Source organism: Musa acuminata, chromosome BXJ3-5 (assembly GCF_036884655.1).
Source record: "Musa acuminata AAA Group cultivar baxijiao chromosome BXJ3-5, Cavendish_Baxijiao_AAA, whole genome shotgun sequence".
Lineage (NCBI taxonomy): Eukaryota > Viridiplantae > Streptophyta > Magnoliopsida > Zingiberales > Musaceae > Musa > Musa acuminata.
This window is the reverse complement of record NC_088353.1, coordinates 9,981,669-10,005,561: the sequence shown is the minus strand read 5'-3', so window position 1 is coordinate 10,005,561 and position 23,893 is coordinate 9,981,669. Positions and strand designations below refer to the sequence as shown.

General features: G+C 37.3%; 2 protein-coding genes, 1 non-coding gene and 1 pseudogene across 3 annotated transcripts; 2 read left to right on the top strand and 2 right to left on the bottom strand.

Moving 5' to 3' along the window:
- The first annotated feature begins 580 nt into the window (after positions 1 to 580).
- LOC103973283 (thioredoxin-like protein YLS8) lies at positions 581 to 5,743 on the top strand. The gene is made up of 2 exons (XM_009387806.3): positions 581 to 774; positions 5,205 to 5,743. The coding sequence occupies exons 1-2, from the start codon at positions 655 to 657 to the stop codon at positions 5,511 to 5,513; spliced, it is 429 nt and encodes a 142-aa protein (XP_009386081.2). The 5' UTR covers positions 581 to 654; the 3' UTR covers positions 5,514 to 5,743.
- Positions 5,744 to 6,742: 999 nt separating this feature from the next.
- Positions 6,743 to 6,815, bottom strand: TRNAF-GAA (transfer RNA phenylalanine (anticodon GAA)). The gene has a single exon. It is a non-coding gene; the product is annotated as a tRNA-Phe (tRNA).
- A 3,449-nt stretch (positions 6,816 to 10,264) lies between these two features.
- LOC135639203 (helicase-like transcription factor CHR28) lies at positions 10,265 to 20,978 on the bottom strand (annotated as a pseudogene).
- A 519-nt stretch (positions 20,979 to 21,497) lies between these two features.
- Positions 21,498 to 22,008, top strand: LOC135639201 (uncharacterized). Its single transcript, XM_065153004.1, has 2 exons — positions 21,498 to 21,690; positions 21,785 to 22,008. Exons 1-2 carry the CDS (start codon positions 21,498 to 21,500, stop codon positions 22,006 to 22,008), a joined length of 417 nt encoding a protein of 138 aa, XP_065009076.1.
- Positions 22,009 to 23,893: the final 1,885 nt, after the last annotated feature.

Sequence of the window (23,893 nt, the reverse complement as noted above, 5' to 3'; positions counted from 1 at the left end):
TTGGTGGGTGGACGATCATCTACGACGGACTGACCTTTGTCACCGTCGGCGGCGCCAGCCACCAAGTTCCCCTTTTCGCTCCCAGATAAGCGCAGCGGCTCATCCATCACGTCTTGTATAACCAGCATTTGCCTTCTCCATTCTGGCAGTCGATGGTGTTAGCTTTTGTTTCACATTTCAGAACCAGGTGTTTGATGAAATTCCAAGTGAACAAAAAGTGCAAGTTGTGCGATTATGTATGAGGATTCTTTGGTTGCTTTGTTCTGCTGCAGCAGGAAATGGAAATGAAGAGTTTTTGATTGAATTAAAATCCTGCTTTCGATTGTTTTATTTCTCAGCTCAAGCTTCATATTGGTCTTTTAAATATCGTACACTTTTGGGGTCCATTGTCCACTCGAGAAAGCAGCGTCTTTGGGCTGGCCGTGATTCGAGGATTTTGGTGGTTCCCGCTGGGTCCCCCATGTGGGATCATCTTTTTCCTCCAGTGACAGCATAGGTAGGTGACGAGGGGAACGCGTGAGGTAGGGGACTTGAATCAGTCATCTCGCGGAATATATTCTCGCACTGGTACACCGAAGAGAGAGAGAGAGAGAGAGAGAGAAAGAAGAGGGAAAGGAAGAGGCGCGGGCGGTGGTGGTCGCGGGAGACGCAAGTATGTCGTACCTCCTGCCGCACCTCCATTCTGGGTGGGCCGTGGATCAGGCGATCCTGGCTGAGGAAGAGCGCCTCGTCGTCATCCGCTTCGGCCACGACTGGGACGAGACGTGCATGCAGGTGACTCGCCTCTGCTTTTTTATTCTCCCGATCTGACTTATTTTCATATCTTACTTTGTTCTTGATTGGATTTCGCTATCGATTTACGGTTTTGCAGGCTAGATTCTTTGTTTTGTCTAGTATTTTTGCTGAATCCACATAAAGGTGATATCTTTTTGATGGACTAAGACTTACCCTAATTAGCATTAACTTGGCCGTCATTGATTTTGATTATCTGAGTATTAAATTCAAATTGATTAGAAGTCGATATGCGCACGCTCTCTTCAATTTATCAAACTCCAACCGATTAGAATCCAAATTTTGTGTTGGAATTACTCACATGAGCTGGAGTTTTATGTTTATGTGTGAGATTATATCTCGCAGAAAGTTCGTTAGTATGCTTTTGCTAGATAAGATCAGTTTACAACCACTTATGTATTATGATCTCTGATTACTTGTCCATAAGTCAAAACAAGTAGAAATTGAACCTGTGAAGGAAAGTACGTGGACAGACAGAAGAAGTGATATGATGTTCCCATATAGGATTTTTTTTATGATTACCCTCTTGGATTTCACGATATTTGAGAATATATCCTCGTGCTGCCTTCTGGCATCAACGCGAGTAAGCTATTGGACTTGCACTGTCAAATTCTCTTCAGATTTATATATTACAAGGAGTTCTTGCTAATCCAGCTGAAAGACATGTAAGATATTATTGATTCCGTCAATTCCAAAGAGCAAATTCATGCCCACAATTCCTCTTATTCAAAAGTAGGAATTTCATGAACTGCAAATGGGAAGGATGTTATTTGACTTGGTGCACTCAGATTAATAAGTCAGCCATCTCTTTGATCTCTGTTAGCTTGTTGGTGTGTATTGGTGTCTTAGTGAAACAGACAGCAAAGGTCCAGATCAAATCCATTAATTTTTAGTCTGAATTGGAATTATAGGGATAATAGCTGCAAATATATATCCTAAGTTCAAATAATATCCATAGAAAACAGATCAAGAGATATGACAGAGAGTAGGAAAGAGATTAAACAGAACAATCGAGTACCAAAACCTTTTGCCATTGTCAAAGTCCCTTACAGATCTCTTCCACCTGCAGTCAGATAGCTCCAGTTAGAACTCTTAGACAGTAAGACTTTGAAAACCTAACAACTATTATGTTATGGATTTACTTGATCTTAACTTGGTATAATAAGTATCATTATCATTCTCTTATCAAAAAGTGACAGGTGAACTGCTGAACTGAGTTTCTTAACTTGAGTCCTAAGATTCATTGACCTGGAAAACAAATAGGACCGCTGAAGTCATTTTAGAAATAGTCTGATTGTTTTTGTTTCCAACTTTAGTATCAGTCATATTTGAAATACTAACTGATTAATTCTCTTTTTAACCCTACTCAAATCATAACATGACCCAAATTTCAATCTATATGCTTCTTTATTAGCCATCTAGGCCTGAGGATGAGATGCACCAATTCACTAATACAATCTGTGAATTTTGATGAGAGATAAAATGGAAAAGACATTTAGGTTTCTGTAGATCTGATATGAAATACTTGAAGAATTACAGAAATATATACAATCTTATCCAGAAAAGAATCTATTATCATAATTGTGAACCTTCAATGGTAAATTTCTCAATCAAGGGGTTCATTTTAGTAATTGAATTATGACTTTAATCCTTATTTATTTTGTTCTTCTGATATTGGATTTTCTACAGTTTCAGTAGGACATTATGTGTTGATTACGCAACAAAAGTGGGTTGGTAGATGCAACTATTCTAGGCACTTAGCGCAACCATTAAGCCAGTTAGACCTGTTGCTCTAGGCAATTTCTTCCTACTAATTAAATGACGGCATCATGATAACAGTTGTCTGCATTAGAGCCGTGGTGACAATTGATGGTTCATGGATCCTATTAGTCCAACTTGTCATTTTACTTATCCATGGCCAGAGTTAAGATTGGAATATGACGTATAATCTGATGGAGCTAGTTAATGCCAAGTTAAATTTTTTTTCTTTTCAAAAGGAAAAGCTAGATTTTATTACTCAAGAAACCTCATATAGTCATATCCTCTTCTATCAGAGGAGACCGAAGCCTCCAATTTATGAGTAAAGATATTACACCACAAATTCCTACAACAATTGATTCACCTGAAATTAGCTAACCAGTTCATAGCCGAATTTTGTTCCTGATAAATGTGCAATACCCTCTGGTCCACAAACAACTCCAACAAATAAAATACATCTGAAATAATGCTAGCGATGGCCCAAGGTGGGGTTTCTTCATTAGATGTATCAAAGCAGCAACATCACTCTCAGTGTGAATCTTTTATGTGCTCGTATTCCAAGCCTCAAATAATCCATCTTGTATAGCCATAGCTTCAATGTGTAGGTTGGATCTGTCCTAGCAACCTGCAAAAACAGCAGTCCCCCATATAAGTTCTTAAAATACAACCAACACCAGCCTCTTGCCCTTGGTGCCCAGATCCATCCATCAGTGTTAAAATAGAACCAACACCACCCTCTAAGCTAGATTTTGAAAATAGTTAGTTTTTATGCAATCTAAAAGTGTTGCAATTTAATTTTCTCATCATATAAACTCCTGGGAAGTTAACCTCCAGCTGACCTATATATGAAGCAACCCACAAGTAGGTCAGCCACAATTTGGTCATAGTATTTGTAAAGGTTGCAGGGATCAATCAGTCCTGCCGTACTACTTGAAACTCAGGGCTGGACGGAGTTTAAGATTAATATGGTATACGAAATCAATCAGGGATTGAATCTCTAAAGACCATATGGTTAGGTTGTTTTCTTTTACTTAATCAAAGTGATTTAATGAATAACTCATGTTGAAAGAATCTGCCTATTGGATCAATCCTCGGTCACCTGTTTTATTAAGCTGAATGGCTTCATGTGATTAGATGAGTTGCCAACCAAAATTAAGGATTAACTGGATTAACTTGACTTTCTGTTGGTTACTTTAATGTATATAAGTCGATATAACTAACAGAAATCAAGAAAGTGGAATCCCCAAGCTTACCAAGTACATGACCAACTTATAATCTAGGAACAAAATCCACATGTAGGTGAGAATTAAAGGTTTCACAAAATTGATCAAAATATAATGGTTTTAACTTCATAAGCAAATTGAGTTGGATTAATCTAGTTAGTTTTATTTTTAAGTGATGAGATCCCAATTTTGAGGAAAGAAACAAAATGCTTTGTATTTTTACCAGATTTTAGAGTTTCCATGCATGTACAATGTTAAATAGCCTCTGTTTGCATGTAATTCTAGTATACATAGGGAAATAGAAACTAAATGTCGTACATGGGTTTTCATTAGATATATCCATGAGTTATGATATTGATAACAACATATGTTAAATTTATTCAACTTTTAATATGCTTGCTCATTTTTATGTTTTGTACATTTCTTATCTAAAATCAATGAGTGCTGCATGATACTTTTCGAAAATGACACATCTTGCAAGTGTCATATAACTTTTTCCTTTAGCTTTTTTCATTTTTTTTCGATCTGTTTAAAATTTTTTGTACTTTATTTTCTAGCTGTTTGAATTGTTATGATTTATAATCTTTTTGTAACTTTTTATAATCTTTTTCCACTAAAGCTCTTAATCTTTGGATTTTGACCGCCAAAACCTTCATGTGAAAGGCTAGAATCATTCATGTTTTAATGTCTTTCATTTAAATCTGATACTTGGTTAGAAATTTTAGAGTTAGATCAATAATTTTTAATATTTAGTATGACAAAAGGTTTAATAAATGATGAAATTGAAAAAGTCAATATTACCCTAAGTCATAGATAATGTAAGATTTATTAGGCGCAATATTGGAAAAGGGTTTCTCTACTTGAGAGGATTCTTGCAACGGACCCCACTTTTTTCACCTTGACCATGTGGAGCTATCATCGTCGGTGGCGGTGGCTCATCCTCATTGAGATAAGGAAATCCCAAGTTTAGACACGGTGGCTGCTCATCCTTGCCATTGGGGGGGCTACCTTGAGTCTGACCTTATCACCCTCATGTTAGCCTAATCCATGGACATTCGGTCGGATCAGTCTGGTCCCTAGTTCCAGGGCATGACACTTATAGAACTTTGCATGCTCGTTTAAAGATCCAGAACGTCAATGTGTTTTTGTTAATTCTTAAAACAATTCCTTTTTCCTTTTTTTTTGTTTCAAAGCTCACTGAGTTTAGTAAGAGGTTTGTGTCAGATTTTTAATTTGATTTGGACCTAAAAGGCTTACACAAAGTATCAAGATTCATGTTTCATAATTCATAATGCTTTTGGAGGTATATACAACACCTATGTTGTTATGGGATACACTATTTTTCAAACTTTGTGGTAGATACAGGTATGAAACTGCTGCTTTTTTGCCATGTTTCTGTGGAATTTATTTTGGCTGATATGTCGGCTGCAGATGGATGAGGTGTTGGCATCTGTTGCGGAGACCATCAAGAATTTTGCTGTGATATACCTGGTTGACATCACTGAGGTGCCAGACTTCAATACCATGTATGAGCTGTATGATCCATCAACCGTGATGTTTTTCTTCAGGAACAAGCACATCATGATTGATCTTGGGACGGGAAACAATAATAAGATCAATTGGGCCCTCAAGGATAAGCAGGAGTTTATCGATATCGTGGAAACCATCTATAGGGGGGCAAGGAAAGGTCGTGGTCTGGTGATTGCTCCAAAGGACTACTCTACCAAGTATCGCTACTAGTGAAATGAGCTTGTGTCATTGACTCATCTCAATAGCAGCTTGAACCGTTACATGTACCTAAAGATGGCATGGGGTAATGCTTGTGTGATCGATACGGGTGTCTAGCACCAACAACTTGGCTTGATCCTGCTTCTAAAAGAACTTGGATGTCTCTTGTTGATTCAATCGGTAAATGAATGATGGATCCACGAAAATTAGTTCCCTTGTGGATCTGACTTCATATTCTTGAAGCCGTCTCTTCTTCCTGCTGATGCCCTCTTCTGCTCACCCCAGTTATCATCTCGTGTGCTCTTTGCTTATTAACTCTTATTAGCTGATCCTTCTCTGCTGTGATTATGATTGGATAGCACTTGATAGGAAGATGTCTTCAGGTATACAGACGAGTATCTATGAATCCCTTGTGATTTGTAGCCTGTACAGGACTTTTGGTCGTGTAATGTGAACTTATTTCTCGTCCAAAATCTTTAAACATCACCATTACCATAAGAAAAGAAGCTTCCCAAGGTTCTAAGCTTCTCTATTCGACAATATCTCCCATTAAAGTGAGACAAACAAAAAAAGGGTAATCCATACCGTCTTTTGATCATGGTTGGTGGAGGTGTCGGAATCATGGTCGGTGGAGAAGGTGTCGGAATCATGGTTGGTGGAGACGGTGAGGGAGGAACCGGAAAACTGGAATCCATACATCCCACCCGATTCAAGTATCTCAAGCTCCAGGTCGAGTCCCTCATCTCCCAACCCGATGAGGATGACTTCGGTCCTCGTATTACTTGGTCGTCATCAGGACGAAGGGGCGTTGATGGCGGTAAGGAGAGAGAGAGAGAGAGAGAGCAGCGTTGAGATGGCCACGAGACGTGCCGCCGAGGCGTGTCTCAGGAGGATTCAATACAGCTTGTTATGTTAGCTGAAGCACAGCTTATTAAGGTGCCACAGCAGCAGCTACTGGACGTTTACGTGCACACATGCAAATGGAAACGGAAGTAAATTTCGTTTTAAAAAATAGTTGAGATATTTTGTGATTTTAAAAAAAGTTAAAAATAAAAATAATATTACAATGAGCGTAGATCGAACAACCAATCTCTATATCTTTATTTTAACACTCTCCCAACTGAGCTATCTTCACTGTTATTTAATAAAAATTAAAATTATTATTTTTAATAATAATTATATTTCCGATCGATAAAAATAAAAATAAAATTAAAAATAAACAACATTTCATTTTAAAATCTTGCGGTGAGCGTGGATCGAACACGCGACCTTCAGATCTTCAGTCTGACGCTCTCCCAACTGAGCTATCCCCGCTGTTATTTAATATTATTATATTAGTATATATAAAGAATAATAATACGTCGTCTTACTTCTAATCTTTTTGCTTTGATGCTGAGATTGCCTGTTACCGCAAGTGCTTAAAGGATCTCTCACAACTATCTGTATATACTTCTGCTTCGGTTTGCTAGAATTCTCACAAAAGCATTAGTAGTAGTTTATTACGTACGTTGCATGAATCTATTTAGCATACAGTGATATAAAATACTTGGAATTACTTTGTACGTTTCAAACATTATCCATTGTTAATAAAATGTTTGTCATCCTTTTTTAAGACTCGCTTTCGATTATTATTATTATTATTATTATTATTATTATTATTATTATTATTATTATTATTATTTTGTCCAATCTTTTTTAAGTTCACTTCAACATATGCTTAAATTTCGATTTCAACTTCAGGCGATTGGACTAAGGAAGGCAGATTCCTCGATAACTCCTCTAGTACTTTACTATTAGCACAATTACCATCTCCTTTTAGTTTCTTATGAAACAATCACAATATGCCAAATATCAGGAGAGATGTTCCAAATGCAACCCAACATCTGAGGGCTTGGTTGAAGCTACAAAAGTTGGCTAGATAAGCAACACTACTACTAACTAGTCTTGAATTTGATCCCATTTATTTCCCCTTGTGCCCCTGCAGGTTCAGGTTTATTTATGTTTTCTCATCAAGGTTGCTGGAAAAGTGGCCTTATGGTTGAGAGGTGTCTGTCGTAGAATCCCATGCTCTCCTGGTATGGCAGAATCCCATGCTCTCCTTGAAGGGGGCTTAAAGCAACTGATTCATTACACTTTTCCTCTTTCCATAGTCGCTCTGGTTCGCAGGCTCTCCATTTTGGTATGATGCTTCTCTTACTATTCCTGCCTGTTTGGGCTTCAACCTTCTTGATGAGAGTTTCTCTGATTTCTTCCCTGTCCATTTTATAAGGTCGCTCTTGTGCTTGAATCCACGTCCAACGTCAATCCCTATATGAAATTTACTTGAGACCCACCATCGGTGCTCTTCCGTCTTTCCTGCTATTAGAGGCTTCATGTTTCATCTGGATGTTGGATTACTCTATAAGCATAAAAATCTGTAATTATGTTAAGTCAATAATGCGGAATTAACCTATATGCCAGGATTGAAATCAATACATAGATCTAATTATAGGATGCGTACCTTTTGATGTCATCCGTTCAGAGATCTTGTTTGATCTGCTCAGCACCGTGATCCAAGATTGCTGCAGGCTCCGGATTACCGATCGCGCTACGGAATCTGTAGGGAGTGCGAAGAGTAGATCTTTTCTCATCTTCACATGATCACACAGATTGATGGATTTGGGGAGAGAGTTTTGGGGAGAGAGTCGAGGAGTAGAGGGTCTACGATGAGATGAGATCTTAAAAGATTTCCTCCCATCAAGGATATCTCCGAGGAATCGTTCCATAGTGGACTTAGTCTATATTGGCTAAAAAATCTGAACGAAACCTAATTAATTATTCTATTATATATCTTATTTAATTATAAAAGGATCACATATTCTAACGTACTCAGGATCAACTCATCACATCCGACTCCATGGATGCTGATCGTACTCAGGATCAACTCATCACATCCGACTCCATGGATGCTGATCCTTGCAAGCAGTGGCATACGGGCATGGAATCAGCATCTCATCGTACGCTTACGGTGAATCGCGATGGACAGAGACATGAAAGCTTCGATCAAGTAAGAACAGGTGGTTGATCCATCACAACGTATTTACAAGTAATCGGTGTTTGATTCTGAGTTGAGTGCTGACTCTCAACAGTGATCCCTCGTTACTTTTTCCATCTCATTTTTGGATGCAAGTATTTGACGTACAACACCCGCCGACAAGGAAAAGTTGATTTGATTCACAGCCTTCTCGTGTCCATGCAAAAGTTGCCGCGATTGGATTAGGCTCGCTTGGCAGCAGACGTTACCACTGAGAAGCTATTAGAACACTCGTGCTCGCGGATAAGGTGATGAGTCGATGACAATATATACGAACGATCGTAAATGAGTAGATTTATGCTTCGATATGGATTATGATCTCACATTGATAACTGACAATTTCTTCTCTCAGATTTATTTGTTAGTCAACCCAGATTCCAATTTACCATATCAGACCCAACAAGATTAGTAACAATGTAAAAAGATGCAACACACTAAAGTAACAATATGCTCAATGTCCCATTCACGAAGGTAGGTAGCAATACATACATACATACATACATAAATACATACAGTCCCTTAAGCTCCAATTCTACTGTTACAACTATACAATTTAGCAAAATCCTATGATTCAAAATAATACTAATAATAATAATAATAATAATAATAATAATAATAATAATAATAATCATCATCATCATAATAATAAATAAGGAAACGAATAAAAAGGAAAGAAAAGGATCCTGATGGGCTGAAGCACATCTCAAAAAAATAGCCAACAGTAGTCCTGTTTCATCCATATCCAAAATGATATGAATCTACTATTGTGGTTCATGCCAAAACTAAAGTCATCAAAGCAGCTAAGATCTTCCACTGTAAGAAGAGTTGCATGAGAACTAGTTTGATCTTCTCCAAAAGCAGTTGAAACCATCTTCCTCTTCTCCTGTGATAAAATATTTCCAATGCAGATGGTGCAATTAACATTACAAGTGATGCATGAATGGCTAATATGACTAGCAATAATATGGCTATAGTGATGATGTTGAAAGAACAAAACACATGATTAAGATTTCGAAAATACTGAAAAATACTTCCTAGCCAAATATGGGGTATGGTACATTACCACATGATTATTATCCATTGCTTGATTATCTTCTTTAGATACAAACTACTATCGAAGGATACCATGTTTGATGTCAGTTGGCATGTCTCCAAGTTAGCCTATGCTTGCCTTGGTGAAATGGAATGGTGAAAGGATATTGGTATTCTCCACAAATAAAGAGTGGACAAAACCTAAAAACTATGTTTTCTTCATTTGATTGTCGTCATATATCACTTCTAAATACAAGGTCAGCGATTGCTTCATCATGATTACACCTAGTCAGAGGCAACTGGACCTTTAACTTTGTAAAGGAACATGAATTGCCAATTGGAAAGGCAAGAACCCTACAGGGAAGGGCTATTTACATATATGGAAAAAATTTCAGAATATCATAATTTATGATATTAGCCAATAGTACTATTTTAACCATTTTCAACTATATGAAATTTTAGACTGAATAGGTCTGGCCATAATTAAGTCTATGACTAAAGCAGGTAACAACAACCAGATAATGACAACACTAATGAAGTCTGTAACTGTTTTCCAGAATTCAAAAACTATGATTAAGGATGCCACAAGAATACCATAGTGATCCAACCATAAGATGTTACAAAAAGAGCAATGTCACAGAAAAAGTTACCTGAAGAGCTAATATTCGACTGTATCTTTAATAGTTATTCAGAAAACAGTCACAGAACGACTCTGCCCAATTCTATGTGCTCGGTCAACTGCTTGATCTTCAGTAGTTGGATTCCACCAAAGATCAAGAAGAATCACATGACAAGCAGCCACCATATTCACGCCAAGATTCCTGCTTTAAGTGACATGAGCATAACAGTTACCTGAAGAACAATACCAATGTTTATTCTCAAAAAGAAAAAAGAGAAGACAATTAATAACTTGAAAAAAATTAAAGCACAAACTAAAAGCAACCACATGTACAGAAAAATTTTACAAATTATTTGATTATCGAACCTCCAGGTCAGTGTTGAAGTCTTTCACAGCCTTGTCTCATAACATGAGAGGCATTGTCCCATCTAGCCTTCTATACTGTATAAGACATTCATTCAATGAAAGCTCAAGTAAGTCTGGCATGCTGGTCCACTGGGAGAAAACAATCGCCTCGGCTGGCATGTTAGAATTTGAGTTTAACAGAGTGGAAGTATGATTCAGAGCATTGGCATCGGACTTGGAACCACATATCATAAGATTATGTGCTTCAGAACTAGAGCCGATCTAATTTTGGAAGAGATGTAACAACTATGGACAATCGATCCATCATCAAACGAACAACTAGTCGAAGCTTCATCATCAAAATTGTCAGAAATACAACTTTTTAATGTACTTCGGGAGAAAATGGAATCAGTACCAAGTACATCTCGACATCCAGGTGCAGGACACAAGTTCTCATCACCAGTTAAACGCTCAGATATACACTGATAGCAGAAAACATGCCCACACATTGCCACAACAGCATCCTCTGGTGGGTCCTACATAAGCATCATGTGATTAGATTTCAGGACAACTAGAAAAAAAATCAATTAAACATGTAAAAAAGGCTGCAGTTTTTTTCTTTTCCTTTTTTGGTAAGGCTGCATATGTTGACCTAATGGGAGCCTTGTGCACTAGGCCATCCTTATTTATTAGATGCTTATACTTGCCACCAGGATATGAAATCATGAAAACACAATACGACACAAATTACCAGCAGCATAGATGTGTTTGTTAAATTGATTATGAAACATAATTCATTGTCATTAAAAATTTGACTTGGTACTAATATCATGATATTTGATGCACTAAAGACAGGCAGCATACATAAACTGAATCTATCATAAAGTCAGAAAAGACAAAGCTAATGATACCATAAACACTCTTCAGCAACCAATTCAAACTCACAATAAAAAACCTTTATGCAAGTCTAGTTGGAAGGAGCTAATGATACGAAAGGCAATAAAGCATATATATATCCGCAAGTGCTCCACAATTCCATGCATGATATATTCTGCAACTCAAATGTCATATATCTTTGTTCATTGTAAATTCTGCAATCTCAGGCATCATGAACACACAAAAGACTTCGCAATATAAATCAATTTAACAATCCCACAACAAGAAATGTCCTAAGTTACTCACAGAAAGCCATCAAAGAAGTCCTCATGCCCTTTCACCTATATTATGCAAAACACCAAATTCTGACACCTGCCTAGTCCAACGAATTCCTAGTCTCTGGTTGTTTCAAAGCAAACTAATTTATACCTTTGGAATGAGCAAATATGTAAAAGTTAAACATAACTGACTAGTTTAGCCCCACTTTATATATTACCTCCTGACATGGTTTCAGAGTGAATAAAAAAATCAAACATGACAACCTGCAGTACCACTAGAGAAGGAAAGGCCAAAGAATAAAACCAGACCGAAGATGATTGAAAGGTATTTCTTTTGTTTTCATGCTGGTTTCTTGGTTCCTTCCTATTCTGGCAGTACATTGGTACGCTATGCCAGTCACTTGACAAAGCTCGAACTATCATGCCATTGTAACTTGATTTCTTTATCTAGAATATTTTTTTTCTGAAATCCTTTGTAAAGCTAGATGATTCTCCATCATTCTCTCCCGGTGGAAAAGAATTCAACCCTGGAGAGTGATATGCAAGGTTCTGGTCCAATAAGTCCGGTACAAAGTCACGAAATTCCTCCTAAGTAATCCAAATGGCATAAAAAGCTCGATGATCACACCACTTGATAAGAAAGTGTTGAGCAATGCTAGTAGCAGACGTGACAAGGTAATCATAAAGAATAACCTCTACATCATCCCTGTGTTGTGAGAGAATCAATGCTTTTGGAGGATTGTCACCTGTAGGAATACAAGTAGACAGTGGAGTCTCAAAAGTACCATAATATAGAGTTAAATCCTCCACATTGAAAACTGGATTAATATTTAAGTCGGAAGGCAAATCGAGCATATATACATTAGATCCCAGTTTTTGGATAATGGGGAAAGGACCAATGGCTCAGGCATGTAACTTTTTGAATGTGATTTTAGGGAATATCATAGGGTGAACGCAAACTAAGACATAATAGCCTACTTGAAACTCTTCACTTCTACGATATGCATTAGCAGCAAGTTTATAACTTTCATTACTTAGGGCAAATTTACATTGAATCTCAGCATGCAAATCATGAATATGTTGAGCAAAGGAGTGGACTGGTTCTGAGGCATAATAGTCAAATGGAGGGGGTGCAAGATCAATGACATGTTAGATTTTTTGTAAGGGTGGCAGCTCGCTAGGTAATTCTGACAGTATGATATTAGAAAATTTATCTACTAAGGATTTAACCTCAAGAGTTAGGTCAAGAATAGTGCAAGGGCTAGGAATTTCTCTAGCAATGATGATCACATAAGATTTGTTGTCTAGGCTTTCTATTTCAAAAGATTTAGGAGACTTGAGAGTTCCTCATTTATCCTTTTCTAATGGTTTTGCCGATCGAAGGATGATGTTTTTGCCTTTGTATTGAAAGACATAGGTGTTTCTCTTCCATGACTGTGAGCTGCCACCCTTTGTAAGTGAAGTCCCTTGGTGGTTGGGGCTTGTGAAAGAGACTTGGGAGTTTCTAATTTATCCTTCTCTGATGGTTTTGCTGGTCACGGGATAATTGCCTTTGTATTGAAAGACAAGTGTTTTCTCTTCCATGATTGGTAACATCAACGTTATACAACCAAGGTTGACCTAAAAGAATGTGGGCAACATCCATTGGTAAGATGTCACGGTAAATCTCATCCTGGTAATCGCCCATTTTGATTGGTACTAGGCATCTTTCAATCATGGGTAAAGTGGTTCAGTCAACCCAAGCTACTTTTAATTGGGTCGGATATGACTCTACCTTAAGGTTTAGTCTCTTGATAGTAGATTTTGAAACTATGTTCATAGTGCTACCCCCATCTATAATCAATTTACAAGTTCTTTCCCTACTTCAGATGAAAGTATAGAGTATACTTATCCTCTTCTAATCATTAGAATTACTAGCAGTAGAGAGAATAATGCGGACAACATTATTATGGGCATCTTCAATTTCTAGTTCGTTTTCATCACTTGAATAGGCTTCGAGTTCAACTACTTGGTCTGCTTTCTCAATTTGATTATCTGATTCTTATTTTAAGGTAAGCGTATATTGAGGACAACAAAAGGAAATGTGACTTCTATTATAACAATAATGACATTGGATTAAAGACGAACTATTTTGAGAATCAGTAGTTGAATGAATTGGAAGATTCATGGTTGGGCTAGGATTGTTGCTAATAGTGGGGATTTTTGACTTGACAGAGCCATTACCTGGAGCAGATTAGGAAATAGTTCTATTGTCGAGAGACTAATAAGATGCTCGACAAATTAGATAAAGTTTGATGTACTTCTCAATCTCAAGGGCTTGTCAGGAAGCTTCCTCCATAGTGCCGGGAGAACTAAGGGAGACTTCCCCTTGGATGTCAAACATCAACCCATCAACAAATCTTTGAACAGTGATGATTTGGTCCTCTTCTATTTTATACCTAAATAAAAGTTCCTCAAATTGGGCTAAATACTCTGCCACACTAGAATTCAAACTATTTAAGGTTTAACAATTATTCAACTAGTTGGCTTCGAAAGTAGGTTGGTAAATATTTTTCTTAAGTTTTTGTTTCATGACTTCCCATTGAGTGACGGGCAGCTCTCAATGGTGTTTGAGAGTCGAGACTACATTGGACATGTTGCCAATAATTCTAAGCGGATCCTACTAGTTTCATTTTTGCAAATCACATGTTCAATATCAATCATTCCATACCACTCAAAGTAGTCTTCCATGTTGTCTGACACATCCATTTTGACTCTTCTAGCCATTTTTGCTAGATTGTCAACAAACCGAACTCATTGGGTTTGTGGAATTCTAGTAGGATCTAGGAATTCATTGTTAAGGTCAAAAGCTTAGTTATTAGGAATTGTTGGAGCATGATTGTGAACAGGTGCCCTATAGGTGGATCTAGGAATTGTTCAAACTAGGACTTGGGGAGTAGGTAAAATTCCTTGATTTTAAGATATGGATTGTGGAGAATGAACATGTTGCCTAACCAACTCATCAACTTTCTCATTCATCGGTTGTTTTTCAAGATGTTAGAGAGCTCTTAGGACTTGAGTAATTTGGTCACATAACTGGTCCAACATTGTGTTATGATCTGCTAGCTGGGTCCTAAGGGTGTCTACCCCACTCTATTGGTTTAGAAATTCATCAAGGTATGCAATACCGTACCGTACTGGTGTTTCGAAGTTGGCTCGGTACAGTACCGACGTACCGAACGGTACACCAGGGCTTACCGAGCGATTTCCTCTTACTGTAGCACTGTAGCATGGTTTGTCCGGTAGCGGGTGGTCCGCATACCGGTATGCCGTCGAATCAGTACGTACCGCCCGTACCAGGCGGTACCATTCGAAATTGCATACCATGATGCTATCGACAAATTACCTTTTGGTAATGAATGCATAAGGCGGAAATGTAATGTTTCATATGGTTCTTACTTTTTTTCATCACTTTTTGTTTTTATTATTTTTTTGGATAATTTTTTAGGGTTCAAATTTTAGTGATACTGAAGTTATAGCTAAAGGGGAGAGAGAGGATGATAAATTAAAAAAAAAAGGAGAAAATGGGGGGAGAAGCAATGAAAACCATGATCTAATGAAATATATGATTTTTCTTTTTGACATTGACAACTATATGGTCCACCAATTGCATAGGGACAATCACTTCAAAGTCTAACTCCATATGCAAAGGGCTGACATTGGAAGTGCAAGGATCTTTTAGTGTTGGTTGAAGCTTTTGCTACTAGTTGGAACCCAATGGGTTCCAGGGCAAGTTTCTTGATGGGCTGTAATACCAAATTGATATAAAACAAAGTAAGGAAGTAGAGAGAAAGAGAGGGGAAGAGAAAGAAATAGAAGTGTAAGATAAGAGTTTAAAGAGGAGAGAAAGAGAGGAATAAGATTAGAGATTATAGAGGAGAGAAAGAAAAGAGTCGGATTAGAGATTAGAGAGGAGAGAGAGACTAGAAGAGAGAAGATACGATTCTTTTCATTCAAATCTAAAGTATTTGATCCATTAATAAGTTTAGGAACCATGGTACAATTAATGAAGACAATGATTCCCAAAGGTAATCTTTTAGGAAATTAGTATATAATTTAGAAATCCAAAATATGACTTCTATGATACCTAAATAATAAATGAGTGCACTTAATACAAAAAGAGTCCCTAAGGTCAAAAGACTTTTCAATTTTTTATACAACTCTTAGAATTTCTGAGCTAACTAATTGATGACGTTTTGTTGATTTCTTTGTCTAGAATAATTTTTTCTGAAATCCTTTGTAAAGATAAATGATTTTTCATTACTAAGAAGAAAAGTGCAAAAGAAGACTGTAACATGAGATCACTTACACTGCACACAGCACAAATGGCTAAAGAACCTTCCAACTGATTAAGTAGATTGATCATCATCTCCCTAGGAAGTTGCCTTGCCATATCAAACGAATATTTTGCGGGTCCGAGTTAAATCCTTTGACAAGAAGGGGATGATCACAAGCCTGCTGAAGTCGCAAAAGCAATAACAAAATGCTCGCATAGTTTTGTTTCAAGGTCCCAGCAGCAGCATATGCCTGTCAACAGTCTCAACTTAATAAGTTGCACATACTTATAATGTAAGGAACAATTAATACCAAAGGGCAACAAAAAAATTTTCACCAAGCGGAATATAGTTTTTTGCTACAATCTATGTATGAAATGATGTTTTATCTATTAGAAAGGTGAATTGGTATATTTTAGATCAAAAAGGAGGAAGATATGAACTTCATGGTGGTTGTTAGGATGAACAAAAGCAACAAAAAGTTTTTCACCAAGCAAAACATAATTGTTTGCTTCAAACGATGTTTTATCTATTAGAAAGGTGAGAAAATATGATCAAAAAGGAGGAAGATATGACCAGGCTAAGTACTTCTCGACATATATTTTTTAAGAAGAAACTATAAGCCCAATTATTTGATTTCAACCAAAAAACTTTCCAATTTTAAGAAAATAAAATATGGCCTATAAAACAACATCCTTCAATTGTGGTTTTATAATGACTCTAACTAAGTCAATTTCTTAAAAGTTCAACAATCTACAGGCCCAAAGCAGTCAAACAATCATTTGCTTCCAGTTTCATCAGTTTGTATGTATTCAAATTAACTACAAAGACCTGTCAAAACTTTTTTAACCATGTAAAAATTCTACACTTAAAATTACTTGGATTTGGATTCCAAAGGGCATTTGCTGCATGACCAAGGAAACAAGAAGGAGATTCCCCTTTCATGGTTGTTGAAGAATCAAAATATGTTATAATTAAATTTTAAACCAGTCTAGTATGATTTAGGATTGTTATCCCACTCAAAAGTCTAAACAACATTAAAAATTATAGGATACTAGACAGTTTCTGCTATTTAGCATGTTACAATTATATAGGAAAAATACAGGTGCTTGAGAAATAATATTCAATAAGCCAAGAACCAAAATCAAATTACAATGAAACAGGAACAAATAACTGGATTTTACATTTTGTTAAAAAATGGAAGCATGCACAACTTGTGCATGTACAGTTTACCTAGCATTTGTAAATGTTTACTAATAGAACTTAACGATGTCCTTGTGATTTAAATTAGGACAAATTTATTTTCATAGTACATTACTGATACAAGTCAATTATGTGTGTGACCTGATGTTTTTTGGGATATATTCACTATTAACTTTTCTCATTGTCAGGTTCAAAACTAAACTTAGCAGAACAGAAACATTTTATTTTCAGCTCACACGTGAAAAGAGGACCAACACACCATCATTTTTTTTTCATTACTTAATGCAAATGCACTCAAAATATATAAAACGCAGCAGAAAGCTATCTTGTTTGTCTACAAATTTAAAGCTGGCATTATAGCCCAACCATCAAAAGCAAATCATATTCTCTTTTACTGAAACCTCAACAGTATATAGTCCGGAAAATAACTTTTTCCTATTGAGTAAACATGACAATAGCCGAACTTTCTATATGGTAAACACCTTGAACTGTTGGCATGAATCCACCTCCGGATTTAAATAAAATTCTCATTCCTCCTGAGAAAAATCTACCTTTTTCAGGCAAATTGATTTTGGAGGTAACTTAAGAATCTGCTCCCCGTCAATAAGTGTGCCTGCCAGAAACAGTTGGCAGCAGGTCAATATCGAAAAGACACAGTGGTCCAACACAAAATAATATACTTAGATAACCTATTTTTATTCTTTCAGGGCAACGAAAAGGAAAAATATCATCCACACTCATTTTATTGAAAAATTGAAAGGCTTATAAAAAAAAGAGAAGGGAAAAAGAAGGCTACGAAAGAAAAACATGGTTTACATTAAAGGAAAAACTACAAAACACAACTATTAAGGCAATTACCACTGTAAAATGGCAAAAGAGATGCTTCACAGAATAACAGAAAACAGAATGATGACTTGATTGTGCACACATGTTCAACTTAAAGAACAATTAGCACAAAAATATTGTAATATCGTTCCCAAAAATTAAACGAAACTTGATTTAGAGTACAACAGAATTATGTAAACAAATCTTGATGGTACAAAAGCCTATATACTTTTTTACGCTCTATGGTTAACTGCTTCTGTGAAGTATCCCAATAAGCCAAATTTGCTCCTGGAAAGGAAAAGGTTTTTTTGACAATATATTTTTGCGTCAATGCATCATCTTGGTTAAAACTTGTGTTGAGCATAAAGTTGGCATCATTGGTCACCATTCCATCTTTACACTATGAATCTAATTATTACATTCCCATCAAAACTATACAGTGTCCGATAACAGAAAAGCAAAGGAGCGCCGGCACTTGAAGTTGTTCCTCCATTTTTCACTCATACAAAAACCTTACATCAGGATTTAGTGTCCAAAATTGGACCCAATGTCCAACTTCTACACATATGCTACATCTAGATGTCTATATAGGCCTTCTTGGTTATGAGCAAAACCATGGGTTCCATGAATAGGGAAGGCAACCAAACTTGACATTTCACTATAGGTGGGAATGTCACAAGATTTAAATATTGTCACAAATAACATACATGAAGATCAAACTAAAAATCAATAACATCAGCAACCCTCTTCTTAGGAGTAAACCACATTATTTTCAACTAATATCCAGAAAGTAGATGAAAACAATTTTCAAATGTCTGATTACAGAATGCTACTTAGATACAGATGAGTAACTACCTATTCTAGAATTACAAACAAGTTTGATTGCTTATAAACAAATGTAACACATGAAGGTATTTTACTACTGGAATGCACCAAAATTGACATATAGTACAACTTTGGAGTACATGTCAAATTGTATTCCATGAAAAACATTGATTCCAAGGATCATCATAAAATTCAGCATTCATCATGACTATACTCAGAAGTTAAAGTTCATACCACATATTCCCAGGTCACTTGCTCAACCTTTTGTAACACCTGAACCAAGAGTTGAAATTTCAGTAAATTCCATTACTGCTGAATTAAACTTAATGAGCCAACTGGCTAGCAATACCCAAAAAGAGGGGCATCAGTGCAACCACCTTTTCTTTGATTTCGCCAAAGGATTGTATAGCGGAAGAAAACACATGGGAAGAGGAATGGAACACTAGACATGTTTTCTTTTGGTCTTTGACATAGATCGCTTGGAGCAAGGCAATGACTGACACCAGCCATGCCACTGAAACTTGAATACTTCAACTAAATCCTATCAGTCTGATGAAGTCAAGCAATTTAGACCAAGTTTAATTGAATCAAATTATCTCTGTTCATCCTAAGAGCTAAATGGTACAAACGGATAAAAGAAACTAACCCTGAAACAGTTATTAAGCACAACAACTGGGCACTTTTTTGCTGATCTATACTGATCTATCAATTCCAGTTAAGGGAAAACAAATTGTTGCTAGCCAGGGAAAACAAATTTTAAATGATTAAAATACCTTTTGTGCGATGAAGAAGTAAAGCGCTTTCAGGACAACCTGAAGTTTCCTATATCCACTGCTTGTATTTCTAGATATTGGATATTTTATAGAAGCACAGAAGGAACTATAGACAGATTAAGGGTCATACTTCAGGAAGCAGAAATAACTGTAAAGATCATCAATTGCATTCTGCATGGGCGTTCCCAATAAACACCATCTTCATTTGGCTCGAAGACCACAGAAGGCTCTGGCCACTTGAGTTCTGTGATTCTTTATGGTTTGAAATTCATCTAATATATAACTCTAAACCACCTGACTCTAGCAAGAAGGCCACTGTCAACATCGAGATGTGAGTCTTTTGATCTTTTCCCTCCTTTCTTCACCTTGTTCTGTCACTGGTTGTCCGCCTCCTTTTCTTGTTCGACGAGAACTCTGAAGATAACCCATACTTGTCGAGGCTTTTCTGCTCTCCCTCATCATCATCAGCCATATGCTGTTTTGGCACTTCCGGCCTCGCCTCTCGACCGACAGCAATCTTCTCATTCTCTCTCTGATTCTTCCCACCCACCCCTCTTCTTTCTTCCCCTTGTCCGCTCCATGTTTCTCCTCCTCGCTAACCAGTGTCCTAATAAACACGTTTGACAACTAATCTAACATCTTAACAGGCTTATTATTGGCGATCCTTTTTATTATTGGTAATCACCTTAAATAATAACAAAATATAATTTTATTAAAGATAAATCCTCAATTACCAATCGATGCGATGAAGTGGCATCAGATTGTAAATAGTGAAAGAAAAAAAAAACAAATATTTATGTTTATTTTACATAATGGTAATTTTAGATTATTAAAAAAATTTAAATGATAATGTAAATAGTAAAAATAATAATAATAATTTAATTATATTCTAAATTACAAAACAATGTCGGTCACCAAATGTTCAACTTAGGTCCCTTAGTATTTACACATACGGATATCACTTGATAATTTCCTACGTATATTGAAATATTCTGAGTTTTGTGTAGACTACTTTTGGGGGGGGGATATATACAACACCTATGTTGTTATGGGATATTTCGAAACTTGGCGTGGATACAGATAGATGAAACTAGTGCTTTTCTGCCATCTTTCTGTGGAACTTATTTTCAGCTGATATTTTTTAGCTTCAGATGAATGAGGTGTTGGATGTTTCTCGTTGATTCATTCGGTAAATGAACGATGGATCCGCAAAAAATTGTTCTCTTATCTTATGGATCTGACTCAAAAAAGTATTCCTGGAGCTGTCTCTTCTCTCTGCTGATGGCCCTCTTCTGCTCATACCAATCGTCGTCATGTCGTCTGCTCTTTGCTCGAATCGTGTTAGCTGATCCTTATCTGCCACGGTTATGAGATCCCTCGTGATGTGTAATCTGTACAGGACTTTGGCTGTGTAATGTGAACTTGTTTTACGTCCAAAAACTTTAAACGTCACCGTTACCATAATAAGAACGAACACAAGTTTGCCAAGGATCTAAGCTTCTCTATTCTACAATTTCTCCCGTTAAAAGTGAGAAAAAGAAAATTGGCGGGAAAAGGAGGATATTCCCGGGAAATCCTGGTGTCTGCCACAGCGCAGAAGTCGAAGCTGGAGCTCGCATTCCAAGCAGGTGAAGCCTCCATTTGCTTTCACTCTCTTCTCCAACCCAATCAATAAATCAAACTAGTCGAGAAACCGGAAGAACCCAGACCGATTGGTTCTGTCTCTCCACATTTAACTTGCTCTCTCGCTATATATATATACATATACATAAAGCAGAAGCAAAGCCCCGCGGAAAGGTCGTCGTCACTTTGATCCGCCTTTTGGTCTTCTCTCATGGCGTCGGAGTCATGGTTGGTGGAGAGGGCGAGGGAGGAGCTTCAAAAACTGGAATCCCTGCATCCCACCCGATTCAAGTATCTCAAGCTCGAGCTCAAGTCCCTCATCTCCCAACCCCACTCCTACGTTGTTGCTGTTGACGAGGATAGCTCAAGGCCTCCGCCTACCACTTCTCCTGCTCCCACGCAAGGTTTCTTGCCCTTTCTCTCAGAGAGAGAGAGATATATATATATATATATATATATATATATATATTGGTTTGTCTGTTAATTTTTGTTTTGCAGTGTCGTCTAATCGGAAGAGGAAGACTGGGCGGAGTGACAATGATGAGGATGAGCAGGCGGAGCAGCGTCAGAAGAAGCAGGCGCAGAAGCCATTGTCGGCATCAGGACGAAGGGGCGGTGGCGGGGGCTGTATGAAGAGTGAGAGCAGCGGGGAAATGGCCATGAGACGCGCCGAGGCGTGCCTCAGGAGGATTCAACAGCTGAAGCACAGCTTGTTTTGTTAGCTCAAGCAAATCTTGTTAAGGTACCACACACAGCAGCAGCTACCCGACGATTGATTATATATGACCAAGAAACTGTTTAAGGTAAAAGTTAGTGAGTGAGGGATATTGACACGTTTAAAAGCTTATTTCTAGTTAGCTAAAAAAGGTTTTATTTTTCAAATTTACTTGAGCTAATTGTATTTTAAAATATCGTTATAAATTTTTAAAGTCTAAAATTAAAAAATATGGTGAGCGTGGATCGAACACACGACCTTCGGATCTTCAGTCTGACGCTCTCTCAACTGAGCTACCCCCACGAATAATTATTATAATTTTAAAAATATATTTATTTTGATGACAATTTAGAGAATCACTTTTTATCTATCTCGTTATAGAGGTTCAATTGAGAACAATTTGTTTATGGACATAAATTGAATCTGTCTCACTTCAACATAGTATTCCAAGATGGATTGCTGCTATTGTATCAAAACCCCTAGGGAAAAAATCGTTTTGTGGTTTATGACATTGCAAGAATCTATACAGAATATAGTAACGCAAAATCCTCGGACACTTGGAACCTTGAGATTACCTCGTAAGACACCCTAACCAAGCCTCCTTTAGGAGAAAGGCTAATTCGAGGGATCTGTCACTGTGGAATGCAATCTTCTCATGGGAAAGAAAGAAAGAGTAACCCTGAGATAGATAGGGCTTGTTGTGGTTGACAGATAGCATCGGAAGGCCTTCAGCAGAGAAAGATCGTTTGAAGACCCTCTCAACCCCTCCTGCTTGAGGAGTGTCCTTGTTCCCATGCTCGATTTTCCATTCCATAGTTTCAGAGATTTTTGGGCCCAATGTCACCGAATTCCAAGTATTAAGGATCAGTCATCACAGCAGATTCATTACATAGGTCTAATCTCATTTTCATCAAGGAAGGAGTGTTTTGTTCATGAAGGTGAAGGTCGGTGATTACTGTGTTCTTGATGCCCTCTGCCTGTTCGACCGGTCAAAAATCGAGTCTTCTTCTGCAATCAGATGCACCATGATATGTAGATCTGACAGCTATAGAGATTATATTTTTCTTTTTAAAATATATATATATATTATATTAAATGAATTCGAACGTAACACCTATCATTTTGTGCAACGATGAACTAAACTGAGACTTCGAAAAACTGAAAAAGACCTGGTCTTTGCTCTGCTGTGGGAAGAACTGCATTAACTGGGTTGCATCAAAGTGGTCAACAGGCTCAGAAACAGAAGCAGAAGCAGGTTTTCCTGGCGATTCCTCTGCAGCATAAGTGACAGAGCTCATTGGAATTTCAAATGACATGGTCATCGTGCAGGCTCTCCATTTTGGTATGATGCCTCTCGTACTCTTCTTCTTGCCTGCTCTTAAAAGCACCATGTTTCATGTAATTGTTGGACAGGATCCTTGCATATTGTGTTCACTCATCAAGAGAGTCATCACATCAAATTAATTTCAGGGTTCGACTCTCTGCAAGTGGATGCTCATCTTTTTTCACGAAGCGGCGTACTCTCATCACATGCAGCACTGACTCAGCATGTCATTACAGCAAATCACGATCAACGGAGACACGAAAGGTTCAATCAAGTAAACGCAGGTGGTTGATCCATTACAATTCATTTCTAAGTAATTGATGTTGGTGAAGTAAAAGAGCAGATTCTGAGTTCAGTGCTGACTCTAACAATGATCTTGTTACTTTTTTCCTTCTCCTTTTTAAGTGGGAGTCTATTTGATTTGATTCACAGCCTTCTCGTTTCCACGGGGAACAGTTGCCGACAGGGATGCGGTGGATTAGGCCCGCTTGGTAGCAGAGATTACCACTGAGAAGCTTTTTAGAACACGTGCTCTGCGGATAAAGTGATGATATGCTCAACGTCCCAT

Excerpts from the sequence above, each read along its gene's own strand:
- LOC103973283 (XM_009387806.3), top strand. The coding sequence starts at position 655 with ATGTCGTACCTCCTGCCGCACCTCCATTCTGGGTGGGCCGTGGATCAG. Across the intron at positions 775-5,204 it reads GGGACGAGACGTGCATGCAG|ATGGATGAGGTGTTGGCATC; the intron begins GTGACTCGCCTC and ends TGTCGGCTGCAG.
- LOC135639201 (XM_065153004.1), top strand. The coding sequence starts at position 21,498 with ATGGCGTCGGAGTCATGGTTGGTGGAGAGGGCGAGGGAGGAGCTTCAA. Across the intron at positions 21,691-21,784 it reads TTCTCCTGCTCCCACGCAAG|TGTCGTCTAATCGGAAGAGG; the intron begins GTTTCTTGCCCT and ends TTTGTTTTGCAG.